Below are 12594 nucleotides of genomic sequence, written 5' to 3' on the forward strand. Positions count from 1 at the left end.
TCTCTGTTATCAAACCTTGGCTCGGTTTCCCCCGTACTTATGTGGCACGCTAATGAACGCGTACGCAAGCTCTTATGTTCCGCTATTTTTTTTTCTCCATACAAATTAGTTACATATGGTTAGACCAAATCGACAAGCAGGATGATTGGCTTAGAGCTTGACGAGGTCATGTTTCGTGACTCGTGCTCCTTCTCTTTCTTTCCTTCTCAATTTTATAATGCCGTTTGAGGTCTCTTAGATCCCAAGCCGCCTGGACACTTTGGGGGCGGCTGTGAATATATCCGCTCTTTTCCTATACATTTTTGATTGCGTTATTACGCCTTGATACCGAGCGATCATGGTTCGATTTTCAAGCGTCGCGTGGGCACTTACCACGTTAATCGGCGCAGGTGCAGATTTCGTCTCGACGGATTACGAAGGATATAACGATGGAGATTTGGGGCATCGACCACACCTGGAATTCCATTCTAGCGACGAATATGCGCCAGTGTTACAAGCCAATGTGTGGAATCAGAGTGCGATTTCAGAGACCGGTTCGCATATCTTTATTAAACATGATGGCAATGATTCGTCACCACTTTCTTCGCCGCTTATCATCGACGCCAATGATCTATCTGCCGTCTACATGAACCGTACGTTCGAAAATGTGTTCGGTACTCGCGTCCAGGAAGATCGAGGGAAGAAGTACCTCACTTTCTGGGAGGGGCAGAAAGGCAATGGAATTGGGGATGGGTATGGACTTGCATATGATGAGACATATACCCTGGTCTATAAAGTTTGGGCACAGAATCTCCAGGTGCACAGCGACTTGCACGAGTTTGCGTTTACGGGGAATGGAACTGCGCTTGTGACCGGCGTGGACAAGGTGACTAAACAAAACAGTGATTTCGATCCGAGTTGGGAGACTCCTGATCGTTTCGAGGTTCTGGATGCTCTCTTTCAAGAGCTTGATCTTGAAACAAACGAGGTGCTTTTCGAATGGCGCGCGCTGGATCATGTTAATCCTATGGAGTCATATGAGCCGCGAGGTCTGACTGGGTGGGATGCGTACCATATGAACAGCATTCAAAAGGTGAGCATGTGCCAGTAACCCATATCAATCATGTCTCTAACATTTTCTAGACCGAAGCCGGCAATTATCTCATCTCAATGCGCCATACGCACTCTATCTTGCTCATCGACGGCAAGACGGGCGACATCATCTGGACACTGGGTGGTCGCCAAAACAATTATATCGAATTACCCCCGAGCAACGAGACCGAGGGCGCTGAACCGATTCTCAGCATGGCTTGGCAACACCATGCACGTTATGTACCTGGGACGAACGAGATGGAGATGACTCTATTCGACAACCACGTTGAAGAAACGACGCACGGCGTCTGCGATACGGAGTGCTCGCGCGGCTTGCACATCGCCATCAACGACACCGCATCACCACCGACCGTCAAGCTTCTCCACGAATACCGGCATCCGTCGTCACTGCAGGCACAAAGCCAAGGAAATGTACAGGTTCTCTCGCATGCAGCCGGAGACAAAGACATCGGCAATGTGTTTATCGGGTGGGGAAGATGTCCTACGTTCACGGAACATAGTGCCACAGGCGAGACGGTGATGGATGTGCAGTTTTCGCCGTGGCATAGCAAGGAGATCCCCGATGCATTGGATAATTACCGTGCGTATAAGATGGACTGGGCTGCCACTCCATGGTGGGATCCGTCCATTGCGCCACGCATGAGTCCAAAGGGCGAGCTCGTCGTCTACGTTAGCTGGAACGGAGCGACGGAGGTGGCAGAGTGGGTGGTGAGAGGTATTGAGACGGGACGATCATTGAACTCGAAAGGCGATGTGGTGACGAGATCAGTGCGCACGGGCTTTGAGACCAAATTGATGATTATTGAGGAAAAGAAGAGTTGGCGATACATCTGGGCTGAGGCCTTGGATGTGAATGGAAAGATTCTTCGGTCGAGTCAGATTGTGGACTTGGATGGTGCCGCGCTACCCATTGCCGTTGATGCTTATGACGAGACCAACTCCACTTTTGCTGGTTTCCTTGCTGCTGAGAGAGCCTCGAGACTGAAGGCGAAGCATCATGAGGGATTGTCTAAAACGGGAATCGCTTTGCTTGCTACTGGGCTGAGTATTGCTGGCGTGTCTATCATTGCGGCCGCTGGGTTCTGGTGGTATCGGAGCAGAGACTATAATCGCTTGGAAGCCGAAGACTTTGCTCTGGAGTCAGACAAGTTTGCGCTGGACTCTGACGATGAGTATAGTGATGCCGGTGCCGATGCTAATGAGAGTGGTGAAGATCATGACAGGCATGCTGATTATAGACGATCAAGAGACGAGGAAAGCCAAGCTCTTGTCTCCAACGCTGAGGGCGGAGGAAAATAGATTACCACTAAGTTTTGTATATAATGAATTGATAAATGTACCTAATGACCCTCCTCACATATGCATTCGATCAACCTTAGAAGCGACCGTTCTTTCCTGGAGGTCCAACAATACACTGCCGAGGCCTGATCAGTTGAAGATCAATTATTTAATACTTGAAGTATACATTTCATAGGCAGAGGAAAGTTATTATTACGTGGGATTGTTGGTAGATCCAATGGTTTAGATCTTATTTCATAAGATGATCAATTAAAGAACCATGATCCTAGCATCAGAATAATACATTCAACCAATTCTATACCACTTACAACGCCGATGTGACATTTGAGAACTCGCCGTGGTCTAGCTTCGTCTTCCAGAAGATAGGGTTCATATCATCGAAGCCATGGTGCACCCATCCTTCCTCCTTAACGTGGTAGAGGTTAATGAAACCACCAGAGTAAGCATCACGGTGCATAGCAGCCAAGATAGCACGGCGGCCCAAGGCGAGGGCCTCCTCAGTAGTCAGTTCATACTTGTAGTTGGCGTCCAGAACACCGTAGGCGAATGTCTGACCGGATCCAACACAGAACAGATTGCCTGGCAGTCGGGTACCGTCTGAGTCGATGTAGTACAAAGCGGGTCCTTCTTGGGGAGTCACCTGTGAAGATATGAGTTAAATCAACCCAACAGACTCAGCAGCTACTGAGATGATTTGATACGTACACCGGCAAGCATGGTTCCCATACTCAGGCCATAGCCCTTGTAAGCATAAGTCAAGTTGGCGAGGATCTTCGATGCGGCTGCGACAGTAATGCGGCGCTTGTGTCGGATTTCTAACCTCATTAGCATCATCATCCTATCCACTGCCACTGACGAACATACCATGCAGAGTACACTGCTGACTCAAATACCGCAACCAATATTGGCAATCCTATAGAATCATCAGAAGCCCATTCACATATGTCACAGCTGTCCTCAGACTTACCGCCGCACCACCGGCCATAGTGCCCAACAAACCAGGTGTAGGCTCATTAGTAGGCTTGTCCTCGCCACGGCTCAACCGCGACACGGGAATAACCTTCTTCACTGTCTGACTAGCAATCCAATTTCCAGCTGTCGCTCGCGAGTCGGTGCACACAATCTAAATTCCACCAAAAACCGTCAGTACCAATGAAGCAAAGATACCACAGGATGGCCAAGCCGATCGGGATGAAACGTACGATACCGCCCTGGAATCGGAAGGCTAGGGTTGTTGTTCCGTGAGCGAGCTTGATGGGGCAGCTGGGGTTGGCGAGGTCATCGGTCATGGCACGAAGGAAGGAGGCGTGCTAAATAGAGCGTAAAATATGATTAGCTCAGGTTCTTCTGTTGATGAGATTCTTTTGCTGAGAGCTGCAGCTGCCGCATCGCTTGCTGGCAGGCCTGGCCTAGATGAATGAACGAGGCAGACAGTACCCAGTTCCGGGAAGCATCCAGACTCGAGGGCTTGACATGACGGTGTTCCAAAACTCACGTTGTCGACAGGAGGAAGAGCAAACTTGAGTGAGAGCGGAGGGAGGCTCTCGGTGAGGTCCTGTTGCTCTTGCTCTGAGTAAAACTCATTCTGGTGCTGCGGGCGCGAGTACTGGGCGACGAGCTTGTCCATGGTGTGCTAAAAACGGTGAACAAACGAGGATATGGAGGTGGGTGGAGATGAATAGAGGACGAGCTGGAGAGGTGATGATGGGGCAGCTCCGGGCTGGAGCTTGGATTCCGCGTCACTCGGGCGCCTGGGGTCACGTGCAGTCATACATAATGAAATCGGAATGGAAGAGATGCATCAGAATTGATCTTATTAGAATTTCCTAGGATTTCAAATGCGAAAGCATGCTATCTACTATGAGTAAATGAATAAATTTGGATATATACGAGGATGAACATTTTGGTCGGATCCAACGATGGTCATACACTATGTAGTCCTGGAGTCGCTACGCAGCACAACTACAATTCTGAATGCTAGAGCACTTTTTGTTGTAACACATATACCAATTCAATTCAAAGTACGTATATTCGAAAAGCCCATTGACATGCGCCTACTTACACAAATCAATATCCAATTAACCCGACTCATTCTGATCGCAGTCAACAATAAAAGTGTACATGAAACATGGCTATAGAAGCATTCTCCACAAGCAGAAAGCAGTTCAAGTCTGCACATCCACCACATTTAAGAAGCCAACACTGCAGGCTCCTCCATCTCCTTCGAAGGCGTAACATCTTCAGGGATGGCAGTAGTGTCAATGCCGTTGGTCAATTCCGACTCGTTGTCATCATGCACGTGGTTACCGTGTCCATTCACCTGGACATCAGCAGCAGAAGTAATGGGCTCAACGGTAGAGTGCCATGCCCGTAGGTCAGCCTCTGCATCCTCGAGGACTGCGCGTGCTTCGAACTCATGGTCGTAGGCCCGACGAGAATCACCAGGGACAACGGGGCTGTCGTCAATGAAGTTGAGCAGGCGGCGTGTATGACGAGCGAGAATAATCTGTTTCTCAGCACGTTCGATGACAGCAGCAGTGTGGATGTCAAAGGCTTCCTTAAGCTTTGTTCGGGTCTAGAATAGCAGTTAGAAATTCATTCTAACCATGACCTTGACCGGATAGGTCTTCATCAAAAAGCATAAAAGCCCAATCAGCTCAACACATACCGTATTCGACAACTGCGCTTCAGCAACCAAACTCTGTGCCTCGGCTCTAACAAGCTCATGTTCCAGTGTAACAATGCGCGGGCTATTTGGGTCCTTATACTTGAGCTTTGCAATCTCGTCCGTGACCTTCTGTCGCTGATCCCGACTCGGCTGCACAGAAGCCTCCATATTCCGAATATGCTTCAGAACACTCCGGTAGTCCTCCAGGTTCTGCGCAAAGACATCCTCCTGCTCACCCATCTCTGCAAGCATGACGCCCAGCTTGTCCGAGATATCGGAGATGGCGTCGTCCTCGGTAGACTCGCCCCACTCCGAGAGCTGAGCGGCAATGGAACCGCGCTCGCGACCGGCAGTTTCATGGGCACCGATTGCGCTATTCTCCGATTTGATCAGGCGGGATAGACGCTTGCTGAGCTCGGGCTGTTGGAGGCCACGGAACGTTGCGATGCTGAAGCGGTGGCGGTTGCTCGCTGGCTCACGGTCGCGGCGCGAACGGATGGAAATTGTGCGGTTCCTTGGAGACGTTAGTCATGTTGGAGATATTCTGCGGACGGTGGAAATACATTTTGTGTACGGAAATGAAGCCCTTTGTAAAAGTAATGTTCAGTGTACAATATGTTAACCTAAGTAGTAAGTACTAGGTTACCAGGTTCCGGACAGGAGTGAAAGACCTGGCACAAGTTATATGCAGGAGAGCGCCTTCCTATAGATGACGATGCACCCAACTTTAACTACCGTAGCTTTGGGTTCCGGCGCACCAGGAAGTCCAGTCCTGGTGGTTGTCTGACGTCATGACGGGAGATACGGATGGTGAGCTCATGCACTATTCCGATTGCAGCCCAGTGCGTGACCTATGGGTTCGAGAGATAGCTTGGTATGAGTGGAGGAGCTGCCAGTTTGAGTTGTGCATCGTAATTGGATCTGATGCTACCGAATCGTGATCGTCAGTGCTCCAGATGTGGAGTAGAAGTTGGCTCCGCATTATTAATGTTGGATTTAAGCTTCTATCCCGCAAAGTAACTGGATAAAAATTAGCCTATTGTCTCCTGTGGTAATGTTACCATATAAGGCTATGTTTTAATCATAAGATAATAATTGACGAGCTCGTCCGTACTGCCTGTTTTAATTTACACAGAAATGACATGAACTGTGTATCAGATCCAGACATCCATCCATCCCCACAAAACACCATAAGCAGACCACAGGGCAGTGTGCTAAAACGCAGAAAAAATAAGATCCATGAGCGCCATCCGACGACAAGCGAGAAGAAAATAAGAACGGATCCGACTAAGACATCTCGTCGGCATCTGGGTGGTGCGAATGTTCATTATCGGAGGCGTGGAATGCATCACCAAATGCCGAATTGTCGAGATCAGGGAGATCGAGATCATCGTGCTGCTCGGAGTAGGCGGCTAGCGCATCACCTGCACTGTCGATGTTTGTGAAATCAAAAGCCGCACCCTCCAAGCTCGTGTCTCCACCAGCCCCATCCTTATTTTCGTTATTCACCATCACCCAGCCAGCATTTTCACCATTGGCACCGCCGAGGTGGTCACCGAGGTCCATGTCCACATCACCAGGGATATCAGTACCAGGCACGGGTGGGGCAGAAGCTCCATTTCCTGGGCTGCCAAACTGGTTCAGAAGACTGTCGGCGTGTTCCAAAACCATGTCGTTGGCGAAAGAATCGGGTTCATCCTTGTGTTCGGGCTCAATTTTCTCCAGAAGACCACCCTTCTCTACACATGAAACTTTGGGCTCGGGCATGATCTGCTTCTTAAAGGCGGATTCAACCTCACGGACCACGTCGTCCACTCTGTATTTGGCCTTCTCTTCAACATATTCCATCGGTGGGGCTTCGTCATCCTCTGAGGGAATGATAATTCGGCCCTCCAGTCTCCATATCTCGGAGCCCGTTGCAGCAGGGTCAGCAGCCGCCTCTCTGAGGCGTAATTCAGCATCTTTGAAGAGCGAGCTACGCTTGAATTGCTCCATCCGGCGAGCATGTTGCTTCTTGAGTTCTTCAATCTCAGCGTTGACTTGATTCACCTTCTTAGTGACCTTGTTCGCAAACTCTTCAGCTTTGGCTGTTCCTAGCTTCGACGCTCCTGGGACATCAGTGTCTTGGCCTTCTCCACCGTCAGGCGCATCAAAAAAGCCCTGAGTCAAAGACTCCAACTCCCCCTTGCGACCCAAGCCAAGTGAGACCGGAGTAATTTGCGACATGGTGTATGGCGATGCGAAAATATCTTCCATCCACTCGTGGTGCAGCGTGTAGCGCATCTTGCTGACATCTCGCGGAGCCAGCTGGTCGATCATATCACCACTTGACACGTCCTCATCTTCAAGCGCAAAATCAGAGGTGGCAGAAGCCATCGCGGCTGAGGAGGCACGGTGCGGGCGCTGAACTTTGTTAGAGGGGTGAGCGACGGCGGCCGCTGGGTGGCCCTGTGGCGGGTAGAACCCAGGTCGGGCCTGGGAGGCAGCGTTTGGGTAGGCGGCTTGGGGCTGAGTGAGGCCTTGCGCAGAGACGTGTTGAGGGAAAGGAATTGTGGGCCAATTGTTGCGGTCGTGAAGCATAAATTCTTTGCGACTAATCTGACCCTGGGTTTGTAGGAAACGGCGCTGGCTCATCATGCTTTGAATTTGTGGGGTTACCGGAACACGGGTCGCAGGAACATGTTCGTTTGGAGGTGCTCGTGAATAATGAACGATCCACATCGCTGGGTCAGGCTGTGGAGCGTTCGGGATTTTAGAGGAAACAAGGCGATATCGCTTCCGGGTGTGCGACGCAACGCTCTCGTGGGGAGGGTGGTACCCACAGCGATGCACAAACATTTCAACCGTCTGATTCCAATATTAGCCCTGACCGTTCTTCATCTATGCGCGATACTCTGGGTCGCATCACACTTGGGGTCGCGTACATAGCCTCGGGATTCAAAACTAAATGCCTGCTCATGGTCGGCCCATACATAACCGTCGCTCGCAAAATTATTGCCTAGATGCGCCATAGGCTGCCAAGTAAGAATCACAGTACCATCAGCTGGCCCGTCTAGAAGGGTCCAATGCACAGGTTTCTGCTGGAAGAATCGAGGTGCGCTGGCTAAGTATTCCACCGCGGTCTCGGCGGGCATCATGTGCATCTTCGGGAATGGGTGGTGGGAGACTAAGTGCATATGAGGCAGCTAATGATAGCGGTCGTGTTAGTGTATTGCTCAATGATTCAACATCTTTAACATGCTGTGTTGAATAAGACCTAGAATCTTACCAGCTGCCCCGGTATGCGGCTTGCCGGGTCATCCATATTTGCTGAACCCACTTGTGGGTGATAATCAGTTTAAAGAATTGCACAATATCGTTGAATAGACGGTGACGGTCAATTGGGATCGATGCGAAAGGAAGGCGGAGGTGGTCAGGGCGGATGGAGCTCCTGTGCAACGCGACGCGGGAGATTTTCGATTGATGCGGTCCGCCCGGGCAAATAGACCTCATGTGCAAGGACGGGCGTAAGGCGGTGAGGCGGCAAGGCATCAATATGGATAATTCCATTGAATCAGAACTAGCATGCCACTGCTCCAACAGGACCCTACCAAACCTGGAGACTCGTGTCGACAAGTCCTTCAATCGCCATGAAAACTTAAGAAGCCTCCGAAATCAATATTTTTGATTGCTACCCACTTAGTGATGTCCGAGGTAGCTGCATAAGGGGCAGTTACCCATCCTAGTCAAGATGTACTCTATTGTCAAATCCATCTAGGGTGTGGAATCAAGGAACATTATTAATATAGATCTGGTGACAATTAGATTTTGCGGACATCTACAGTCATAGTATAGATACCCTTGTTCACTACAAAATTGGTAAGTTCTTATAAAGTCAAGCTGTATGCCCTAAGTAAATAAATATCGAGATCACGTCCCTACATACCATCTACTTTATGTGCTCTCCATCTCTGGGTTTGTGAGCCTCACTTTAGATGATCAGGCGAAAGACCTATAGTAGGCGGATTCAAGCCCAATCAAGCGAGTTGACATAGTGAGAAAGTGAATAAGATCTATTTTTCAATAACTGTGTCCAATAATTGTGATTTTTGGTAATATTTTTCTGTTTCTATGTGGTGATGCGTGAGAATAAAATGCGGAATAATGGCACCTGAAGTGTACCTAGCTATTCCGAGCTGTTCAGTATATGTTTCCTTAATTTCTCGAAAAATAAAGCTCTTCTTTAACATACGCTCTATTCTGAGACTCACTGTTTCAAATCATCTTTTCAGTATCTTAATAATTATAATGTATTGAGGTTATAATATTTCCCAAAGAGTAATGTATCAATTCTCGTCGCATGACACAAATGACCCTTAGCTATGGCGATTCACTCCGCTTCTCCATCCAGATCTCTACAGAAATGTGCTCAAAGCGTTTGCTGTGGATTGACATACCCCTCCAAAGGGGCTTAATCTGGAGCTTTTTGCGGGGACCCCAGCCTTTTCTATCCTTCTCCACCAGCGTCGGTTAAGAGCATCCCCCACCTCCTCCCCACATCACTGCCGCGGCCACAAAAAAAAATAGAATACACCCGGTCAATTGCCGACTGGTACCCAGGCGGCCTGAAGCGAAAAATGTCACCTCAACTTCACTTCAAAGCAGAAGCAAGCTTTGCCAAAGCGGCTCCACTTTCTAATTATTGGTGGTTTCTCCGCACAAACCCCATTCGATTGGCTTTCTCCACTATACCCGCACTTAGACTTGGTGGTTCGGGCTTTCTTTGTGGAGATGTGACACCAGCCATTGGCTGACCATATTCAAGTCAGCCGAGCAGTGGCTTGATGAATTACGAGTTGGGGGTCGATCAGTCAATTTTGCTCCCCACCTTATAAAGTATGGGGACACCCCGGAGTTCGCACAAGTGCCGCTTTAATTTTTTGCTTTCCCAACCCCGCCGCCATGGGTCTCTTTGGCAAGCGTGAGCTCCCTGATGATGAGATTCAGCGAGTGCCTCCGGATCAGGATGTTGAGAAGACCCTACCGGCACAGATGGAGGTAGCACCAGCCCAGCCTCCCGCCAAATATACCCCGAGTGCTATTGACCCGGAGTTGGAGCGTCGGGTCGTGAGGAAATTAGATCTGCGAGTTCCAACCCTTATGGGATTCTTCTGTATGACTGTCGATCCAAAAATTGAAATAATTTGCTAAATGTCGAAACCCCAGACCTCCTCGCTTTTCTCGATCGAAGTAACATTGGGTTCGTCGCGCTCCAATTTTTCAATGGACAAGAAAAGACCTAACAAAACCAGAAATGCGAAAATCGCCGGAATGACCGAAGACCTCGGACTCACGGGCAACCGATATGCATGGCTCTTGACAATCTTCTACATCTCCTACACCGTCTTCGAGTTCCAGGCTTTGATGTGGAAGATTGTCAAACCGCACCAATGGGCAGCCTTCGTCGTGTTCTCCTGGTATGTATGCGCCCACACCCACGTGGGGACGATCCCAGAAGTGGCAAGATACTTACTGCGTATTGCATGATGTGTACAGGGGCTTAGTAGCAACCTGCCAAGCAGCAGCACAAAACTGGCAGGGGATGATGGCACTCCGGTTTCTAATGGGCGCTTTCGAGGCTGGGTTTGGTCCCGGTGTACCCTACCTGCTTTCGTTCTTTTATCGTCGCCATGAGCTCGGTCTACGATGTGGCCTATTTTTATCCGCTGCCCCGCTGGCGAATACCTTCGCTGGTGCCCTCGCCTACGGAATCACATCTGGCCATGCTGCATTGGCTAATTGGCGAGTTTTGTTTTTGGTGGAGGGGCTCCCTGTCTGTGCAGCTGCAATCCTGGCTTGGTTCTTCGTCCCGGATTCGCCATCGACTGCAAAGTTTCTCACCGAAGAAGAGAAAGAGGTTGCTCGTGCACGTGGTCTACAGCAAGCCGGTGATGCCGACCGGGAGGGCAAGGTGCAATGGAAAGAGTTGGCCATGACGTTATTGGATGCGAAGGCCTGGTTGACTGCCGTATGTGATCAATGAGCCCGTTCGAACATTAAAATCGCTAATCTCGATCGACTGCGCCTTCAGTTTATGTATTTTAGCTGCAACGTCAGCTTCTCATCACTTCCCGTCTTCCTACCCACTATCCTCGAAGAAATGGGCTACTCGAAAATTAACGCGCAGGGTCTCACCGCACCCCCCTTTTTCGCCTCTTTCCTGGTCACAGTGATCACTCCTTGGGTGGCGGATCGGATCCAGCAGCGGGGATTAATGATTGCAGCGCTATCGCTGATCGGCGGTGTGGGGTACATCCTCTGCGCCACCTGCACAACAGTGGGAGTGCGATACTTCGGCGTATTTCTAGCCGCCTGTGGAGTATTCCCAGCGATCGCAAATATCCTGCCGTGGGTTCTTAGTAAGTCATCGAATCGCCCAATAAGCGATTGATTGCAATACCTCTAACCTGTATTACGTGTACCAGATAATCAGGGCTCCGATACCCGCCGTGGTGGGGGTATCATACTACTCAATATTATCGGCCAATGCGGTCCTTTCTTGGGTACTAATGTGTTCCCTGACAGTGAAGCACCGCGGTATATTAAGGGAATGTCTGTTTGTGCTGCTTTCATGATTTTCACCACTTTCCTTGCCTTGGTTTTGCGATGCTTGTTGGTGTGGGAGAACAAGCGTCTTGATAAGAAGTATGGGCCAAGGATCGAGGTAGATGAAACTAAGGGTGAGATCGCCGTGGCGGAAGACAATTACGGTGCTAGTTTCCGATATATCCTGTGATTTTACCTATGTATCTACTAAAGTTCACAGGGCTGCCCAGTGTGATCTTGTTGGTCAGAATATGAAGAACATATATCTTGAATCAAATGGGGTTTTCTAATCCACCTCGGCAAGCCATACCGAATATCTACGCCATCAAATCCATTCTCAAACATAAGCAGTGGACTTTACACGGCAGTATAATAAACAGAATGTTTGGTCTCTTAAGTATAAATACTGGGCATCTTTCAATATTGTACGCATGCCCAGATACCTTCTTCTACAGGTCACTCAATATACTGTGAAATAAGTCCTGCTTAGGTGCCCGATTCTAACTACAGATTACCTAACTAATCAGTGAATCGGTACAGACCCACCAAATTTCGAAAAACCCTTCACAACCCCTTATGATTCCACTTAAGAGTCATTCTTTCACAAGCACATCTGATATAATTTAGTCCAGGGCACAGGGAAAAGATTATTCCTGGTTGTTGTGCGTGGTGCTGTGAGGGGTAATAGTGGTGTTTTCGTACAGTCGGTTTGATAGATCCAATCGGGACTAGTGCAACATGTCTACCTACGTTATATTAGATTATACGGAGGTTATCTACCCCAACCTAGCTGATATTACTAGAATAAATATATGCGGTAGAAGAGGATATATAGGTACATCCCTATCTTATACTACGAAGGACGCTCAAAACACATTGAAATAATCCTTTCATGGATCGAAGTATATCATCACCTTCTTTCTATTTGTATTTTTTGACTGCGATAAGAT

The 12594-nt window shown here is 49.0% G+C and overlaps 5 protein-coding genes across 5 annotated transcripts; 2 read left to right on the forward strand and 3 right to left on the reverse strand.

The window, feature by feature from the left end:
* Positions 1–337: 337 nt before the first annotated feature.
* Positions 338–2391, forward strand: N7484_009016 (arylsulfotransferase; the record flags this gene model as incomplete). Its single annotated transcript, XM_057119403.1, has 2 exons — positions 338–1072; positions 1123–2391. 2 exons carry the CDS (start codon positions 338–340, stop codon positions 2389–2391), a joined length of 2004 nt encoding a protein of 667 aa, XP_056968958.1.
* Positions 2392–2695: 304 nt separating this feature from the next.
* On the reverse strand, positions 2696–4018 carry pre2 (proteasome core particle subunit beta 5; the record flags this gene model as incomplete). Its single annotated transcript, XM_057119404.1, has 6 exons — positions 2696–3031; positions 3097–3206; positions 3256–3304; positions 3359–3514; positions 3594–3701; positions 3887–4018. The coding sequence occupies 6 exons, from the start codon at positions 4016–4018 to the stop codon at positions 2696–2698; spliced, it is 891 nt and encodes a 296-aa protein (XP_056968959.1).
* A 561-nt stretch (positions 4019–4579) lies between these two features.
* On the reverse strand, positions 4580–5852 carry N7484_009018 (Eisosome component PIL1/LSP1 family protein; the record flags this gene model as incomplete). Its single annotated transcript, XM_057119405.1, has 3 exons — positions 4580–4966; positions 5060–5573; positions 5818–5852. The coding sequence occupies 3 exons, from the start codon at positions 5850–5852 to the stop codon at positions 4580–4582; spliced, it is 936 nt and encodes a 311-aa protein (XP_056968960.1).
* A 494-nt stretch (positions 5853–6346) lies between these two features.
* Positions 6347–8363, reverse strand: N7484_009019 (uncharacterized protein; the record flags this gene model as incomplete). The annotated part of the gene is made up of 3 exons (XM_057119406.1): positions 6347–7906; positions 7984–8244; positions 8328–8363. 3 exons carry the CDS (start codon positions 8361–8363, stop codon positions 6347–6349), a joined length of 1857 nt encoding a protein of 618 aa, XP_056968961.1.
* Positions 8364–10000: 1637 nt separating this feature from the next.
* N7484_009020 (putative MFS transporter) lies at positions 10001–11834 on the forward strand (the record flags this gene model as incomplete). The annotated part of the gene is made up of 6 exons (XM_057119407.1): positions 10001–10211; positions 10265–10298; positions 10351–10515; positions 10595–11066; positions 11130–11457; positions 11524–11834. 6 exons carry the CDS (start codon positions 10001–10003, stop codon positions 11832–11834), a joined length of 1521 nt encoding a protein of 506 aa, XP_056968962.1.
* Between the last annotated feature and the right edge of the window lie 760 nt (positions 11835–12594).

This window comes from Penicillium longicatenatum, assembly GCF_028827895.1.
Source record: "Penicillium longicatenatum strain IBT 33135 chromosome Unknown contig_6_segment0_segment0, whole genome shotgun sequence".
NCBI classification, from domain to species: Eukaryota; Fungi; Ascomycota; class Eurotiomycetes; order Eurotiales; family Aspergillaceae; genus Penicillium; species Penicillium longicatenatum.